At 36.5% G+C, this 20,116-nt stretch overlaps 1 protein-coding gene across 5 annotated transcripts in view; it reads left to right on the forward strand.

The window, feature by feature from the left end:
* WDR7 (WD repeat domain 7) overlaps positions 1–20,116 on the forward strand; it is a 380,267-nt gene that overhangs the window by 91,728 nt on the left and 268,423 nt on the right. For all 5 annotated transcript variants that reach the window (XM_003827244.5, XM_034943806.3, XM_003827243.5 and 2 more), the window contains exons 15-16: positions 15,435–16,204; positions 17,716–17,804. In XM_003827244.5, coding sequence (XP_003827292.1) covers positions 15,435–16,204; positions 17,716–17,804 — 859 coding nt within the window. The remainder of the gene's footprint in view (positions 1–15,434; positions 16,205–17,715; positions 17,805–20,116) is intronic.

Here is a 20,116-nt window from a genome sequence, read left to right on the forward strand (position 1 = left end):
TTTGCTTTCTAGAGACATTCTTAGTCTCCCCACACAGCTTCAGTATTTGGCATTTAACATGAATGGCCCTGTGTCAGCTTCTGTTTTCTTTCCCTCCCTTCTCACTAGGATCTTGGTCCCTTGAATATTCAATTTTCTCTTTAGCCCCACAAGACTTTCAAAAGCTCTGTTACTTTCTGTATTCCCAGTGATGGTCCTACTGCTTGCTTGGTCTCTGCTTTATCCAAGGTACTTTAAAGCTAACATGTATAAGATTGAACTCAAAATCATGTCCCATAGAACATTCCATTTCTCATTATTTTCTACTACCTAGCGGTGCAAACTGTGGCCTACAGGTCAATAGGGCCCTTGAGCTATGAATGATTTTTATATTTAAAAAATATTATTAAGAATATGTGACATAAAGCTTTGTGGCCCTCAAAGTTTGAAGTATTTGCTATGTGGCTCTTTACAGAAAAAGTTTGCCAATACTTTTTCTGTCCTAGTAACTGTCATCACTGTTTGTCCCATTATCTATATTACAAATCCTAAATGTTATCGAATCATCTTCTCTTGAAAACCAATCCAAAATGAACTTTTGTCATTTTTATCTCCTTCTGAAAGCAGTCTTCTCTCTGCCTCTGCCACTCTTCTAGTTTATGATCTTTCCCCCAGATAATACCTTATGATTGATTTTTTTGTATTTAATCGGCCCTTCCTGCTCCTACAAATCTGACATCTGCTCCAAGTTCTCCATTAAAATAAAAGTCCACTGTCATAGGACTCACACACGTAGAAAATTACACTATATGTGGGTTGTGAGTGCATGTGCTCCTTTATGTATAAATGTATGTGTGCATCATGTGTGTATATTTCAGAGAGTTTGGGATGGATACTTTGAAAATTTCCAACTCAGGGTACCTTTCCACCAACTCTTCTCCAGTTTGAAGGAAATGAGTTTTAGGTTACTATGAATGCAATCTCAACCATTACATTAAGGAACAAAACTAAATTCTCAAAACTAACTAAATATTTAATTCATATTTGCTAAGTTTCTGGTGATTACAGGATTTTTGGCTCTTTTCCCTTTCTAAGGATCCTTGAATTAGACATGACTGGATTTATTGTGATGATTGCATAATACCATCAAATAATGACATATACAGCGGAACAACTCTTCCTGAAGCCTAATAAATCCTGTGGTTCTAGTGCCTTATTGACCCTGTGGCTTACATATAATAGGTGTTCAATGGATTTATGAATGGGATTCAGAGTTCATACTAAATATAATTCATCATATTCTGAGCCAAGGGGAAGCAGTCTTGTTCTTTGATGGTTTTAAATTCAGAACAGTTTTGTTTTTCCTTGCAAATACATTAACAAAAATACACTATATTAAGAAGAAATGTAGATTATTGTGGAATGTAGGTTAGACACAGCTGAGGAGAAATTTCTTTTACTATCTCACATCATAAATCAAATAGTAGAATGCTGAGAGAATAGGGAGTGCTAGGTGGATTAAACCCTATGACTTTTCAGCAGCCAGATCTTTCTAGCCCTTGTGTATAATACTTTAACTCTTATTTGAGAACTCAAAGGTATTGTGAAGTAATTTATAAAAATATACATATTTATGGCAAAATGCTAATAATTTAGTATTTTTGGAGATGAAATAATTTATTCTCTTCTAATATGTTTGAAAATCTGCTCTTTATGAGATCATATAGAAATTTTCAAACTTCTTGACTTTTAAAGCCTCTGTTAGAAAATAATTGAATCAGTCAAGTTCAGTTAAACATTTATTGACTACTAGGTACTGTGTTAGGTCCTGGGGAACCAAATGAATAAGACATATTTACCTTCAGAAAATACACTCAGATAAATACAATTGAATAAAGTAGCGGGGTTGGCTGAGACATGCAGAAAGTATTGCAGAAGCCTGTCTCAGCTTGAGGTGATTAGGACTGGCTTCTTGGAGGAGGAGACATTCAAGGATGAGTAGATATATTCAGATGATGGAAGCAGATGGGTTGCAGTGTGTTCTGGGAGGACTAGGTGGCCCAAGCAAAGTGGGAAGTAGGAAATACCACGTGCGGGGAGACAGGTGTGGTGGGAAATGAGGCGAGTCCATTGAAGCACCATGTGAAGGTGCTTAAGCTTTATCTTTTATCTCAGTGGCTTTCAAACTTTAAAAAAAATTAGCTTCGTAACCCTACTCTCAAAAGGAATTATATATGAAAGCCAGTATGTAAAACAGATAATAGGTAATAGGGAGGAGAGTTTAAATTCAAGAGCTATTTGTGAGTTAGATTCGGTGAGACTTCGTGATTGCTTAGGTATGGGTGGTAAGGAAGGTTGGCTCACAGGTTTTCTGATTGGGTGATAGAATAGAAAGTAGCTCTATCACTTGTGATATCGAATGTAAAAGCAGGTTTTGTCCGGGATGATGAGGAGTTGCTTTGTTCATGGTGAGTATGAGGTTCTTATGGGACATCTATGTTGTGATGTCTGCAAGACCTTTAAGAGAGTGAAACTTGAGGCAGGGCTGTGGTGATGAGACATCCAAAAGATGGTTCTTAATACTGTGGAAGTGGAGGAGATCATTCAGAGCTAGACTCTGGGCTTACTAACCTTAAGGGAGGAGGAAAAGGAAACGATTTAGAGAAGGAGTGGTGTGAGGCATGTGAGGAGAGCCAGGAGAATGGGCTAACCTGTAAACAGAGGGAATCAAGAGTTTCAGGCAGAGTAGAGAGTAATCACTTGTGTCAAATGCAGTAGATGTTGGGTATTAGAAGGATCGAAATGTGTTTGTCAATGAAGTCATTAGTATTCTTTTTAAGAACTGTCTTCCCAGGATGTTGGGAGGAGAAGGTTTACTGTGGAGGGTTAAGGAGTGAAAGGAAAGTGTGGAAATAGAAATAGTAACAAATGTATAATACTTTTGAAATGTGTGTATGAGAAGAGAAGGAAAGAGAGTAGCTAGAGGGAGATGCAATTTTGAAGACAGCTGAGAGTATTTGTGGGCTGAGGATGATGATCAAGTAGTGAGAGGAACGTTCTCGATCAGGATAGGGAGGAAGTGATAATTGATGAAGCTAGGTTTCCAGGGGATGAGAGAGTGGGCGATTTCAAAGGTAAAGGGAAGGAAGGCAGTTGGCCTTGATGTGGAGGAGGAAAGCCTTATTTCTGAAACTGAAGGGAAAGAGCACAGGCTGGGTGTCTGGATGGTTATATGTTTCTGTGGATAGTGGATGGGGATTGAGGAGAGAACATTCCTAAAGCCTTCCCATTTCTCCCAGAAGTTGGAGCTAAGATTGTCTGTGGGGAGGAAGGGAGTGATCCTGAGTAGGGGACCTGATGAGAGTGGTAGAGATTAGGGAAGGAGGGGTCTAAGAGCAAGTGTAAGGATTCACTGAATTTGTATTTGAAATGCAGACGTAAAAGGGAATGGAGGGTGGTTGTGAAAGACTGATTGCTAGGACCGACTGTGGTTGGACAGGCAGGGAGGGGGAAGAAGGGGCTGATGGGGATGAAATTGTGGAATCCAGGGCCTGAATGCCCCATGATAGTGGTTCCCAAACCATGCTGCACCTGAAATCACCTAGGGATCTTTAGAGACTGCTGGCACCTGTCTCCTACACGAGGATTTTCTGATTTAATTGGTATGGGGTGCAACCTTTGCGTGGGAGGTTTCAAAGGTTTCCAGATGGTTCCCACCTACAGGTTACAGCAGTTTGTGCTCCAAGAGGCTGAAGAGCAGATGTGGGGAAGACCTGGAACTCTAGAAGGTGTGGCCAGAGTGGGGATATTAGCATTTAAGGTTTCTCAGGTAAGGACAGGACCCAGTGTGCATGGCCATGGGAGTGACTGGCTGAGGTTGAGTTGAGTGGAAGTTGTGAAAGTCACTATGGCTTTTAGTATTTGGTGGTGCACTTTCCTGGTCTTTTCTCCTCCCACTGGATAAAGAGCCTTGTGATAAGAATGCAGTGCCATCTAACAGGCTAATTTGGGAGTAGGGATTAAGTTATGACTTAACAATAGGATTCATACATGCCTTATGAATGTGTTTTGGAAAATTATAGTTTAAAATATTGTTGATGCAAGTAAAAATCCCCAAACTAAATGATGAACCTAATAGGAACTTGCAATTTGAAAGCAAGATAACAGCATTTGAAAGCCCACACTTACGATGCACAGAATATCAAGGCATCCCTTATGTGACACCGTCCAGTGTTCATATGCAGTAAAATATTTGTACCATTACTCTACGGTTCATAATAGTGTGACATCTAATTAGAATGCTGAAAGTCTCCAGAACAGCACGCCCCAACCTTTTTGGCACCAGGGACTGGTTTCGTGGAAGACGGTTTTTCCATGGCCTGGGGTAGATGGTTTCGGGATGAAACTGGCGTTAGAGTCTCATAAGGAACGCACACTGTAAATCCCTTGCATACACAGTTCACAATAGGGTTTTCATTCCTATGAGAAGCTAATGCCGCTGCTGATATGACAGGAGGTGGAGCTCAGGTGGTAATGCTCGCTTGCCCGCCGCTCAGCTCCTGCTGTAGGACCCCGTTCCTAACAAGCCATGAACCTGTGGACCAGTACCAGTTCTTGGCCTGAAGGTTGGGGACCCCTGTTCTAGAAAATTAGTCACATGCTAATTTAAGTTTATAAATAGCAAAATATAAAAATAGCACTTGTAGCATAATTAGCAAAAGTAACCTTAGTAACTCACTTTACTAAATGACCCTATGCTTAACATTGTGTCATTTGCCCTCCTACTTTGAATCCTTTTACATCCCATAAAGAAGCCCCTTGACCTCCAACAACTGCAGACCCTAAGTTGAAAATCACTGACCTATATGGATGTTGAACTTTCCTAAGACAATGGTTGGCCAGCAAGGGTGTGAGTCAGGGACAATGATTTCAAGGTTTAAACATTTTTTTCCAGTGTGAATCTTGTAAGATGATTTATATGACATGGTATTGCAGGCCCTAAAATTAACCTTGAATAGAAATATATTTGTCAGTTATCTCAGGGAGACAGTTTACTGCATTGTCCAAGTATAGGAAGTATAATTGGTACATAGTGGTTGTGACTGGAATTCTATATGATGCTGTCAGTTGAGTACAACAGGTAAAATATCCAAAGATCTTTCTGTTAATGTCTTCCACTGATCTCTCTCTTATTTTGTATTAAAATACTTATTTTTCCTAATTACATTCACACCTCAATCACAATCACACTAAGCAGCAATCAGCTCTGGTAAAAGTGATATTTTCTCAGGCAAATAGATGGGTAGAAAGGACGAGGTAGGAAAAAGAATGGGAACGGTAAAAGGGGAGCAGATTTATCAGCATAACCCAGGATTTTGGGTTTTTACAGTGTAATGTTACTTGGTTTTTAGTCTCCTTCACTTCTATTTCAGTAAGTGTATTACTTGCTATATGCTTGTGCCACCTTTCCCCATGCTAATTCCTACTCATCTCATGAGCATGAGTTCTGTGACCTCTGTCCCTGCAAAGGCTACCTGAATTTTTCAAGTATAATACAGCCAGATCAGACAGGGGCAGTTGGGTCTTCCTCTCTGATCCTCTGGCACTTGGATTATATTGCTATCCTAGTACTTATTCTATTGTACTAGTATAAGTAAGCAGGTAGATGTATTTGTTTCCATCTCTATTTCTCTGTATCAGAGTTTCTCAACCTCAACACTATTGTCATTTTTGGCTTGATAATTTTTTCTTGTGGAATCCTGTGCACTGCAGTATTTTTAGCACCATCCCTAGCCTCTACCCACTAGATGCTATTAGCACCCCTTCCAAGTTGTCACTAGCAAAGTGTCTCCAGACGTTACCAAGTGTCTGTTGGGAGTGAGGGGAGAATTACCCCTGCTCAAAACCACTGCTCTATATCAGACAAAGAGCTTCTCAGAGGACCATACCATATTGCTTCTTGTATTTCCAGTGCTCAGCACAAAGTGTTCATTGAATCACTAAATAACCCAGGATTTGAGGGTTCACTAATGTGGAGTGGATTCAGTCTTTCCTTTACCACCTCCCTTCTCTCTAAAATCTCTACAGAATGAATGTTGAGAGTCCCTTGATAGCTAGAATTATTCAAAACATGGAGGAAGTGGCAGGCAGATAGAGGAGGAACCTGACTTCCTCCTGTATTGTCACCATTGACTTGCTATGTGACCTTAGGTGACTAACTGACTTATCTCTTATCTTCAACTTGGTTTTAGTTTTAAAATTGGTATAATAGGGTTGTAATGAAGTTAAATGGGATAACAGATTTGAAAACATTCATCACAATAATTGTTCAACATACATAGTTTAATACTCTTGATTAATTCATGCATTCATTCAGCACATATTGAGTGCATACTCTAAGCTAGGCCCCAAGCTACAACCAGCTGGAGAGGGCATCAGTTACACCCACACCCAGTGGGCCCTGGCATTGGGGAGTTCCTACTCTGATGTGGGAGAAAAGTGCGTAGTTCATTGTGTTGAGCCTTTTACTACCTAAGGTATGAACCAAGTGAGAGAGAACCCCAAGAGCCAAACTGACCTGAAGGGTTGTTGGGAAGGCTTTTCAGAAGAGAGAGGCTTGACATTAGGAGGACGGTGGGGAAGAACACCCCAGGCAAAGGGAGCAGCCTGTGCAGATGCAGGTGGGCATGGCCACTGTGTGGAGAGAATAGTGAGATGTGGGCCAAGTTGGATAGTGATGAGGGAAGAGGGTTCAAAATAGCTTAGAATCTACACAAGCATGAACATTTCTGAAATTAGGGCTTGTTCATCACAGTGACCCAAGGTCGATTAGGCCAGTTTTTTTTTTCTTCTTTTCATTTTCTCATTATCAGTCTTATCCTTGTTCTTACCGAGTGGAGCCTCCCAGAATCTCACCTTGTTTCCATTCATTTACAAATGTGTTAAGGGTTTCAGCATATCTAGAAGGGTGTGTTATACTAGGAGCTCTTTGGACTTTTGCATTTTCTTTCCTTCACTTGGTGTAAACTATGTTCACATGTATCTTTGATACATTCATTTGAGATGAAATGAGCAGGGTTTTGTTATCTGTCCCTTACCAGTGAAAGGAATACTGCTTGTGTTATCTGTTCGCTGTCTACAACACCTTATTGAGGTAGGCAGTCTTTTCTTTATTTGGAAGATAGAAGGATTGATGCTAGGGAAGCTGAGTCGTGTAAAGGTCTGTACAATGGAGGAACACTCCTGGTCTTGTTTCTTTGGTAACTTGGCCCTTTGGGAAGAGTTGAAAATCAATCTCTTTTGTGCTGCTGTTGTGGAAGCTCTTAATATATTGATCTTCTAACCTCTTAATATATTAATACTATTTGGATATTATTATTCAGGCATTATCCAGTAAGACATGGTCTACAGAAATATCTTTGAAAGATATTTTCTTTATCAAAGGCATGACCTAAACATTTATACTTAATGGTTACAACTTACTGTAATTAAGTGATTTCTATTTTATTTATATCATATTAAATTATAACGTAATATGAAACCTTAAAACCTCAGTCAAATATCTCTAGTTTATGCTTATTAACATACTTGTTAATGAAAACACATGAAAAGTCAAATAACATGAAGTCCATGACTGTAATGTCATTCACACCTACCCATGAAGTCTTATCCTGTCTAAAATAAAATATTTAAGATGAATAATAGTATATATTGTCTAATTCCAACATAAATGGATTCTCTGATGAAACTCACTTGTATTATCCTAACTCTTAATGTTAAGTAACAGCAAAACAACAGCAGAGGGCACCAAATATCCATTTCAGTCTCCACAGTTTCTTGATATTTTCTAATTTTTATGCCTCCCTTTTCACTCTCTGGCTTTCTCCTTCTTCCTTCCTTTCTTCCTTTTTTCTAGTACTTAAAATATTTAATATTGAAACATTAATATTGTGCATATTTTTTAGTAGATGATGAGGTTTTTCCCTTAGCTATTTAAAAATTACATCAAGACATCAATTTGTTTTTATTCAGTGACCCTTTTACATTTAACATGCATCAGAATTTCAGAAATTCTTTTAAAAACTTTTATTCAATAAATATACTAAATCAAAAGTAAAATTATAAAATATTTAATTTATTTTTCCTGCCAAAATATTATTAGGCAATAAACCATTTTTCACATTTAGGAAATTTAAAATTATTCAGAACATGCAGTGTAATATGGCTACATAATTTTGTAAAACAGCATACTAACATTTGTCAAGTGTTTTTTGTTTTCCATTTCAAGACTCAAAGTATTAATATCTATAGAAGTGTGTGTGTGTGTGTGTGTGTGTGTTAGATTTGTAATATTTCCTAGCCTTGTTCTTAGTATCCTTAATCTCTGCTTTCAAAGGAGATTCTGATTTTTTTTTAAATTATTAACTCTTCTGCTTTATACTTTAGCATGAAAATCAGCCTATGTCTGTACTGCTTGCTGGTATAAATAAACTCTTTTTAATTAACAATAGGAACCATTTGATATCACTATAGATTGGACTCAGTGCTCATTCAAGATAAAGAGTAAATTATTTTATAAGGTGTTTTAAAATCCTCTTGAAAACTGTAATATTAAAAAATGATTCTGAAATAAGTAAGCTTTGAGTCAGGATCATTGAAGTGAATGGTGGAAGAGTACAATTATTGCCATTGTTTTACGTTTCTCTTTGTCACAGGATAAAATGAAATACACTGAAAATATCATTATAATATTGGTTTTAGGAAACAAAGCTTTCAGGTATTTCATCAGACATGATTTAACCCTAGAATATATTAAAATATTTAATAATAAACATCATAAATATATAATAATGATAAGCAAGGATTCATCAACATGTTTTCCTCTGCAGATTCTAAGTTATTGCTTTTTTGTTGCTGGAGGCTACTGTGTATGGGTGTGTGTGTGTGTGTGTGCGTGCGTGTGTGTGTCTGTTTATGTGCCAAAAAATATCCATGCTTGAATACAAGTTAATCTCATGAATCATAGTTCTGTTGTTTTCCTTGGGTTTTCACTTGACAATTTTACCTGCTACTCTTAACCTATAATTGTCACAGGTTCACTTTCAGCAATGAGGAAGCAATCCAATATTTTTTTCCTGTGGCTTTATTTCTGTAATATTTTAAGTCAGATTCCTTATTTAAAATCTGAAATGGTTAGATCTGTATTTAAAGTTACAACTGAGTTGGTTCTTACATTGAAAATGTCAAATATGTCTATCTTACTACCCTTCTAAGTAAGTGTGTGTAGATGTATGTATTTTGCATTTATCATTGAATCTTACTAGCAAATTTGAGATCTTTTCATTTGTATATACCTTATAATTTAACTTTCCTAGTTGGCTTTCTTCATAAGGACAGAGGCTTTATTTTGTCCCAAGCATCTTGCACATAAAAGGCACTCCACAAATATTTGTTAAACTGAATTTAATCTTCTTCCACGATAATGTAAAGGTGATTTTGTGAGCACACATTTCAAATGTTCTTAATAAAGGTAGCAGCGGAAACATACTAAGCTTCCTGCTAGAGAATTTTCTGGATCCGATAGCCCGTATTTGAAATTGTTAAGAATATAAGCTCATTTGAATGAATTAGTGTGCTCTAGACATGAATATCTTATGATTAAGCCAAGAGACTTATGAGCTTGATAGATGTTTTAATTTCCCTATAGATAAGCTTAGTGTACTATATTACAATATCAGACATGTTGGTGATTAATGCTGCCATCTCCATGCATTTAGCCAAAATATCCTCACAACTTTGCTGCATACCTATATTTTGTTGTAACAAGACTTTGTTGGGTTAGTTAAATCTATTATCAGGTATTACAAGTTATGCAGGACTTGGTGATATCAGAAATTATAGTTTATCTGTAGGACTTGGAGGTTACTCATTTTCTCTCCTTTTTAGTCTCCTCCTGTTATCTTCTCATCTGTTTTTGTTCCTGTTTTTTTTTTCTTTTTTTAAACTTTTTCTGTGGATTGCTGTTAGCTATAGTTTTTGCTACAATGACACAATCAGTGCACTAAGAAGCTCTAGTAAGAGGAATCACACGAAATTGCATCCCGATATCTTTGTCCCAGACACTAGATGACCTTTCAGGTGTCCATGCACATGGGCTGTCTGCTGGCACACCTCCCAGGAAGGGACAGAAGCATTCACAGATCTACAGGTGCCGAAAGCGGGCATGTGGGGTTGACACCAGGTGAGAGAGCTTAAAGGGCTATCTTGAGGCTACCACTCTTGCCTCCTTTTTTCTTCAAGTCACTCGTGCTGCTTCAATAATTTCTTTACCAAGCATGTTTGATTTTATATTCTTTGGTAGTAATGGTCTTTATCTTTATCCTAAAAGAATTTTGCAGATATTTCCCAGAGAGGCAGCATCTGCCAAAGCACTGTGGTGGGCTCTTCTTTTACCTAATGTTGTTATTACCTATTCCTTCATACCCAGTGTCGGGTCTGTCTACCTAATATTGATATATGATGATATTTTATCTTTTGCTGTGACATAACCAGCCGTAATACCTAGTCTGGTGCCTAGGCCATAACAACAGCTTTATATGTGGTAGCTATCATTATTAATAATAATTTTTGTATCAATATTATTTTAGATAAGATATTGTATGTAATTTTATGTAGTATTCACTCAAACTAGTGTTGGTAGGTAAAAATCAGTAAGCATGGTGTCTGACATTACTCATTCAGCATTTGAAAAAGAAAATATAAAGCACAGTGCTACGAGAAATAAAAGGGTAATGTACACATTTTTCAATCTGTCCTGTTTTCTACATGCTCAGTGCTATTGCATACTTTTATCTTCCCTCATCTGGATGGTTTCAGTTGCCTTCCATTTCATATTCATTAGTGATCTTGCTCCCTTTAGCCAACATTGCTGGTAGATAAATGTTTATACAATTAAGTTTGATCATGTTACTCCCCTCATTAAAGCCTTTAGACAACAGTTCTCAAACTTTACTGCATAAAGTAGTCTGGGGTGCTCATTAGATTCTGACGCATTCCTAAAGATACTGGTTCAGGTCTGATATCAGGCCCAGGGAGCTGTATTTAACAAGCACTCCTGGTGATTCTGAGAAAAATACTGCTTTAGTGGCTCCCGAGCCTGCAGGATAAAGCCATGCCATGCATTCTTCATCTTGGACACTTGTTTCAGCAGTATCCACCGTGTGATACTTCTGTCTTTGTCCTGTTTCACATCCGGCCATCATTCTGCCAGGAGTGCTCTTTCATTGCTCATTACATCTTCCGTGCGGGTTTCCCGGTCACCCGAGATGGAGCTGGTACTTTCTCCATTGCGTCCCCTTCTTGTGCCTTGCCATCTCTCTTTATGGCACCATTCATCCAACATTATAATAACTTATGTACGCATCATCATCTGTTTTGAGTTCCATGACTAGAAAAACCATTTCTGACTCATCTTGGTTCCCTCAATACCCTGCGCAAACACAAGACATAATAGGTGTTAGGCAACTGGGGGAATGAATGAATTAAATATGAGAATGAGATTCGGAAAGTCTTGATTTTTTTCTGCATTTGTAACTTTATGATTGTGTAGTGTAAATTTATCACATTATTTATGTATTTTAGAATGCTTAACTGTAGTATAGAAATATTTAGAGCAGAAGTTTACCCACAGGAAGTAGTGATAGATCTGCTTGAAAAATTTGTAAGTAATTTTCAGAAGAGAAGCCACTTGAAATACTTCTTGCAGGATGAGTAGAAGTATGTATGACTTGAGTGGCAGAAGAGAGATTCCGGAGGGAGCATGATTCTGGCATAAGCATATGCAGAAATACAAATGTCTGAAACTACTTGGTCCTGGAAAGTAGAAGTGGTTTGATTTGGCAGAAGTTATAGGGATTGTGGTGAGAGATGAACTTGGAAGGGTAAGCAGCAGTATATCTTGTAAGATGTTTTGTGCTTTGCAGGTAAGTCTGGATTTTATCCTTGGGTTCAACAGAATGTTGAAGTCTCTTAAGCTAGAAAGAAATGTGGTCAGATGGGAGGAAATTAAGACAGAAGAGAGACCAGTTAAGGGGATTTGTGGTAATTTTATGTCAGAAGAGCTGATTGGCAATTTAAAATAATTTTCCTAAAAAAATTTTAAGGCTAGTCAAGTGAAGCAGTGGGAGTGGAGAGGGAACAAAGAAATCTGTAACTGGTTGGACCAATTAGTTCTAAACACCACTACACTTGGACCAGCCAATTTTATACAATTTTCATAATAGTCCTTTTTTCATTCTGCTAGGTACTGTAATAGGTTTAAGACTCTACAAGATGAGTAAGACATGATTGGTCCCTGATTTTGAAATGTTCCTGTAGAGTATAGGAAAATGCAAATATCTAGAACAACAAATTATATAAATGTGGCAAAGACATACAAATATGTGATACATAGTAGACATAAAATGTTGTGGGAGTTGGATTCACTGTGGACTAACTTCCTTGGCAGAATTAGTCTCTTTCTCCCCCCACGCCAACCACCAAATTTACTGGGGGACAATTGACAAATTGTCAATTGTGTATATCCTAGGTGTAGAGTGTGATGATTTGATATACATATACTTGTGGAATAATAGGGTGTCGTTGGAAGAGAAGGGATTGGAGCAGAGTAAAGGAAGAGCATTTTGGGAAGGGGAATAAGTAAAAGTATTTATATGTGAGGGGCCATAGTTTTGGTACTAGGGCCTATTTGTTAAAGCTCGGAAGGTATTTGGTGTCAGACTGTAATGGACCTTGAAGATTGTGCTAAAGGAGTTCACATTTTATTCTAGAGCTTTATTTTCTAATTATTAAAATATATATTATATGATTATATACAATCTAAGAAATATATAGCAATACAAATTAGATTGTATATGATTATATATAATCTAAGAAATATATAGCAATACAAACAAAATGTTCTATAATTCCATCACAAGATTGTAATTACTATTAATATTTTCACACATTTCTTTCCAGTCACGTATATATGTATGTGTGTGTGTATATATATACACACACACTTTGGTCCGGGAAAGTACAAGTGGTTTGATTTGGCAGAAGCTATAGGGATTGTGGTGAGAGGTGAAATTGGAAGGGTAAGCAGCAGTATATCTTGGAGGATGTTTTGTGCTTTGTGTGTGTGTGTGTGTGTGTGTATGTGTGTATATGTGTGTGTATGTATATACGTATATATGTGTGTATATATACGTATATATGTGTGTGTATATACGTATATATGTGTATATATACACACACAAATATATATAAGCAGTCTTTCTTGCCATGCCATATATAATGTGTGTGTATGTATATATGTATATATACTTAAGCATTAAATATGTGAAATTGGAAACTGGTGTGTGTGTGTATGTGTGCGCGCGTGTGCGTGTACATGTGGATGAGTGTATAGTTTCATCTCACTTAAAATTGGACTATGGGTATTTTTCTACATGGTTAGATGTGCCCAGAAAAGATGATTTATAAATTCTGCAATATTTATTATATGTCTATGCATAAATTATTTACTAGTTTCCTTACTGTTAGATATTTAGGTGGTTTCCAATTTAAAATATTGGATACAGTTTCACTGAACATCTTTGAACATAAATCCTTGTCTGTATTTCTGACTGTTTAAGATAGGATCCTGGAAATAAATATATTGGATCAAACAATATCAATCATAAAGGCTTATAAGGTATTTTGCCAAATTACTCTTTTAAAACTATTCAGATTCACTCCTGCAGTGTATGAGTTTGACTTTCTCTATACTGTTTTTAGTGTTTACTGTTTGCTAATAAGTTAATAAGATAAAACACTTATCTCGTAGTTATTTTAACTGTTATTTCCTTGACAACCAATTTGAGCAGGTTTTCCCTATATTCACCCTTTATGTTTCTTTTACTGTCTTTGCTCTTCATAGTTTTTTTCTTTTTTTTTCTTTTGGCAATAGTATTCTTACTGCTTTTAAGAAATGTTTGTATCTATTACAACTCTTCATTAGTCCTATTTCTGGAACATTTTATTCCTATTTTTTAGTTGTCATTTAACATGTTTTTTATCATAGTGAACTTTTAAGTATGTTTAGAAAGTCCATTCTCATCTCAAGATCAGATAGATATTCACCTATATTTTGATTTAGTTTTTAAGAATTTTGTATTGTCTATTTTTCTTAATAATTCATGATAATGGAAATTTTTTGGTAGAGTGACATGATTAGATTTTTGCCTCAGAAGGAAGTCTGTGGTTCTATGGAGGTCACATGTGTTGGAGTAAGAGACCAGGGACAGTGAAACCTGTCTTGAGGAGCAAAGATAAGTGGTCTGAATTTCTGTCGTGACAGCGGGATAGGAAGAAAACAGAATGATTTCCAGCTGATGAATCAGGAGGCCCAGGAGGTTTAGTGAGGGGTGGAGATGAGAACGTAAAAATGTGAGGTAGGTACTGTGGGATATCCCAATACAAGCCATTGGAGATACAGGATTGAAACTCCTTTAGGAGACTGGTCTGGCTGATGATGGAAATTAGAGAGCCATCTACATATAGGTGATAGTTCCCATGTGGGGGGAAGAGTGAGTTATCAGGGCAGCTGCCTGAGAGGGAGAGATTGACAGAGGTAGAAGACTTACCAGGAGGTACTCTCCAGATAAATCTTTATTACTCTCCAGGATGCTGGAGAGGTGGCTTCTTATTCTTTCTTTTAGTTCTTTCTTTGTCTCTTTATTTTTCTTTCTATCTCGGGAAAAAATAACAATGTCATATACTGCAAAGACATTAAGGAAGAGAGGGACTGAAGAATTTTCATTGGATTAGTCTACTACTTTCAGTAAATTTTGCTAAAAGGGACAGAAATTTGGCTAGAAGAGGAGAGAAATAGAAAAGGGAGCATGGTCAAAAGATAGCATTTTTTAAAGGATCTAAGTAGACTGTAATATGTTCTTTATTCAGGGAATGGAATCTTTGAATAGGGAGAGATTGAAGGTAAAATGGAAAAAGGAGGGATATGATGGTTGTAGCAACTTAAAGGATCAGGAGCCACGATAAACGGATTATTCCATCAGGTGGAACAGTAGTTTATTTTCAGAGACAGGATTTGCTCATAAATTATTGAAACACATTTTAATCATTACTGTGAGTAAAGAGACTCCCTGCTTCAATAATAAACTATTATTTTCTTGGTTTTTAAACTAATTGGCAATTTTGTGATTGTTTCAGCATAAAGTTCTTCTAATTGTGTAAGCTGATATCTTTTACATGCTGCTGATTGGCAAAGTTAGTATGTTACTTTTCATGATATAGGTTCCTAGAAGGACAGCTTAATAAGCATGTTAATTCCTCTGATTATTTATTGTTTATTAATGAATGTATGAAATTAAGCACTTTTAATTATAACTATCTTTTAAAAATATTTATTACAGGGAAATTTACCTAAATATTCTCATAACTCCCTGATGGTTCAAGCAATAAAGACAAACCTAACAGACCCGGACATACATGTGCTGTTCTTTGATGTGGAAGCGTTGATTATTCAACTCCTGACTGAAGAAGCCTCTAGGCCGAATACTGCTCTTATTTCCCCAGAGAATTTGCAAAAAGCATCTGGCAGTTCAGACAAAGGGGGCTCTTTTTTAACTGGAAAACGAGCAGCAGTTCTCTTCCAACAAGTGAAAGAAACGATCAAAGAGAACATCAAGGAACACCTCCTTGATGATGAAGAGGAGGATGAGGAGATAATGAGGCAGAGAAGGGAAGAAAGTGATCCTGAATATCGGTCCAGCAAATCAAAGCCATTGACCCTATTAGAATATAATTTAACTATGGACACTGCAAAGCTGTTTATGTCCTGCCTTCACGCCTGGGGTTTGAATGAAATACTGGATGAAGTTTGCCTGGATCGCCTTGGAATGCTGAAACCCCACTGCACAGTATCGTTTGGCCTCTTGTCAAGAGGAGGCCATATGTCACTGATGCTGCCGGGTTATAATCAGCCTGCTTGTAAACTGTCACACGGGAAAACAGAAGTAGGAAGGAAGCTGCCAGCGTCTGAGGGAGTAGGAAAGGGAACTTACGGAGTGTCCCGTGCCGTCACCACACAGCATCTCCTGTCTATCATTTCTTTGGCAAATACTTTAATGAGTATGACCAATGCAACTTTTATTGGTGATCATATGAAGAAGGGTCCTACCAGGTGTGACCATGATAGTTTGATTTTATTCTTAAGTTTCAAAAAAAGAAACCTGTTTTATTTTTTCATTGTTGATTACTCTTTTTTGGCTCTACACAGTTTTATTATTTTAGTGTCATCTCAGTTGTTTCCCTTTTACATTTTAAAACACCAGTTTCAAAATGCCCGATTAAAACATAATAAAATTAAACAATTTTATGTATGCATTGGCATACTTAGATGTTTTTTAAAAATCTGGAATGAGGGAGTTGGTCATATAGACTAGCTCTTGTAAATATAATTATAAAATTGTATATGTACTTGAAGTTTGCCCTAATATTCAATTCAAGATATATATTTGAGGCTGGGCATGGTAGCTGACACTTGTAATCCCAGCACTTTGGGAGGCTGAGGCAGGAGGATCACTTGAAGCCAGGAGTTTGAGACCAGCCTGAGCAACATAGACCCTGCCTCTGCAAAAATAAAAGTAATTAGCTGGGCATGGTGGTTACATGCATGTAGTCCCAGCTACTTGGGGGGCTGAGGTGGGAGGGTCGCTTGAGCCTGGAAGTTCATGGCTGCAGTGAGCCACGATTGTGCCACTGTACTCCAGCCTAAGCAACAGAGTAAGACTCTGTCTCAAAAAAAAAAAAATGTATATTTCATTAAATGCTTCTTCTCATTGTAACTTATATGTAATGATTGACGTGTTCAGAGATTTGGCTTCAGAATTTTGTGAGAAGTATAGTCAGAATTTTTCAATAGAGAAAGAAAAAACTATTTAAAATGCAGGAGAATACTATTTTAATATTTCCAGAATACTTAGCCTCAATTTGTCTTTTTATGGAGACAACTTTTTATTATACTCTATTGAGCATTTACCATATGAAGAATTAAAAATTCTAACAAATACTTATATAGCACTTACTTTGTGTCAGTCTCTGTTGTAAGTACTTTACAAAAACTAATTTGTTAGTTCCCTTAACCCTATGAGGTATGTACTTTTATTATCCCTTTTATTACAGAGAACAAAACTGAGACACACAGAGATGATATAACGTGCCCAAGGTAACATAGCTAGTAAGTGGTAGTGTCAGAATTCACAACTGAGACAGTCTGCCTCTATAGTCCAAGATTTCTTAATGCCTGAAGACTTTTCAGGTTTTTGGGTTGAATGTTTTTTAATCTAGCTTTCTATGAATTCACTTGGATTAATGCTGTGGAGTAGACTGAAATCTCAGCATCTGAATATTGAAGAACAAAGGGTTAAGTATGATGTTAGAAAATATTTCTTAAACTAATATAAAGCACAAATTGTACATGTCAGATTTTTACTTGCTAATCATTTACTCATTTGAAATAGAAAACGTTAATAGGTCCAAACCAAAAAAAATCTTTCTGGAATGGTAAATTGAAAATGTTCCATATATGTTTCTTTTGTGATTCGTTTAGAAGTAGAACATTTTTTATTTTAAATAGTTCTGGAAATATGACAGTGTCAAAATATATCTTGTATTTTTTTCTTCTTTTTTAAGGCCACCTAGACCAAGCACCCCAGACCTTTCTAAGTCAAGGGGTTCTCCTCCAACTTCCAGTAATATTGTGCAAGGACAGATTAAACAAGGTAAAATTAAATCTTCTTAAGTAATTGACATGACATTTCAGCTCTAGAAACTGAGGAGGCATAGCTAATGTATAATCATAATATTTGTTTGTCTTGGATTGTTAAAAGAGAGAAAAGTTGTTATATTCCAGATGTAAATATGGATAATTAAGATGTCAGTTAAGGATAAATCAGATTTATTTAGAAAGTGATAAATGAGCATATTTCAGATAATTTTATTATACTGTCTTTGGCCTAATTTTTATGCATTAGGGGCACCTTAACTTGACAACAGTAGTGTTTTAATTGTGTGTTTCTTGAGTTTAAAAGTTATACCTATTTTAAACTACATTTAGAAATGCTTAAGTTCATAGTTCCATACTACAACTAATCTGCCATTTTCCCATAGTTCATGTGTTGTGATTCATAAGTGGAAATCCTTGTTAAGCTATTCTTTTTATCTTTTCTTTTTATTTGAGTCATTATATACCTTAACTTTCACCTATAGCTTTGTTTTTCATTAGGAGGTGGAAGAGAAGAAAGGTTGAGTTTCTCTTCCTCTACTAATAATTTCTACATATTCCTGAGTATAATTAATTAATATACTTAGATGTATCTGCATATATCTTTTATATTCCTATTAAGACTGACAATGAGCTAATCAAGAGAGTTGGGGAGTTATGTCTACTTAGAGAACTTTCCTTTAGACAAAGAGTTAATACTGACTCTTCACAGAATGTGATAGAGAAAAGTAAAGAAGTAAGCAACAGATGGGTTGATGCAGGTTCTGCTTATAAATGGTGGCATACTGGCATTTTTCTCCCTACTTTTTTTTAAGTTTGAAAGAGTCAAACAGTAGTTTTACAAGGTTTGTTAAACAGTAGACCCCCAACTTTATATCTGTAGTTTTCCTCTTCCACAAGACAAGTACTTTTATCTCTCTTAGCGATTATTTGAGACTTACTTTAACATCCTTGAATGGTGTGCTTGATTTTCAGCGTTAGGCACTGTCAGATGGTTCTCATTGTGGAAGATAAACTCCCACACTTTCTATGCCATTTCTATCCATCATTTCCAAACCCACACAGTCACCCTTCTCATTTCCCTGACCTCTAATTAAAGTTATAAGATCATTATGTAATAGTGTATGTTAAGCTATATAAAAGTTTTATAATAGTTTTGGTTAGATAACTTTTTTATGCTTGCATGTGTGAAATATAATATACATACAGAAACATGCACAAAACAGAAACGTACAGTGATTTTTAGAAGCAGAACACCCTTGTAACTATGTCCTTGGCAAGGATTAGAGTATTGCCAGCACTTCAGAAGCATCCTGCTTGTTCCTTCCCAATCATCATACCTTCCTCTCCTAGAGGTAATCACTATCTTGACTTTTGTGAAGCCACTTCTTTTCTTTCTTTTACAGTTGTACCACCTAAGTTTTAATTTCTAAACTCTATTGTTTAATTTTGCCTATCTTTTGAGTTTTATATAAATTTAGTCAATTAAACAGTATATATTTTGTGCTTGTCTTTTGTGACATTTATCAGTGTTGTTGCATTTGACCATAGTTTGTTCATTTTCATTGCTGTATAGTATTCTGTTGAATGAATAGATCACAGTTTATTCTCTTTTTTTGGTCATTAGACATTTGGATTGTGTCCAGCATTTGGTATTTATAAATGATTCTGCTATGAGCATCCTTGTATTTTAAACTTAGTGTATATTATAAGCATTTCTGTTTTGTATGTAACTAAAAGTGGAAATTTCTGAATATCTTCAGCTTTAGTAGGTAATGTTAAAGTGTTTTCCTAAGTGTGAGACTGATATACATTCATCACAATGGCTAAAGTGAAAAAGAGAAAATATTAAGCGTTGACTAGGATATGGAGCAATGAGAACTCTTATATACAACTGAACTGATGAGATACCCTAGCCAACACCTAATATTTTCCTTCTTTTTCACTTTAGCCATTTTGATGTGTGTATAATAGTGTCTCATATGTTTAATTTGCATTCCTTTACTACTGTTTAGTTTAAACACATGTTATATGTTGATTACTCATTTCTATATTTTCTTTTGTGAAGTAAATGTTCAACTCTTACATATTTTTCTATTAGGAGACCCAGGCTGGGGTGCAGTGGCACAATCACAGCTCACTGCAGCCTCCACCTGCCAGGCTCAAGCAATCCTCCCACCTCTGCCTCCCGAGCAAGAGGGACTATAGGTGCACACCACCATCCTGACTAATTTTTTCTATTTTTAGTAGAGATGGGGTTTTGCCATTCTGCCCAGGCTGGTCTTGAACTCCTGAGCTCAGGCAATTCAC

The sequence above is a fragment of the Pan paniscus genome, chromosome 17 (assembly GCF_029289425.2).
Source record: "Pan paniscus chromosome 17, NHGRI_mPanPan1-v2.0_pri, whole genome shotgun sequence".
Taxonomy (NCBI): Eukaryota; Metazoa; Chordata; class Mammalia; order Primates; family Hominidae; genus Pan; species Pan paniscus.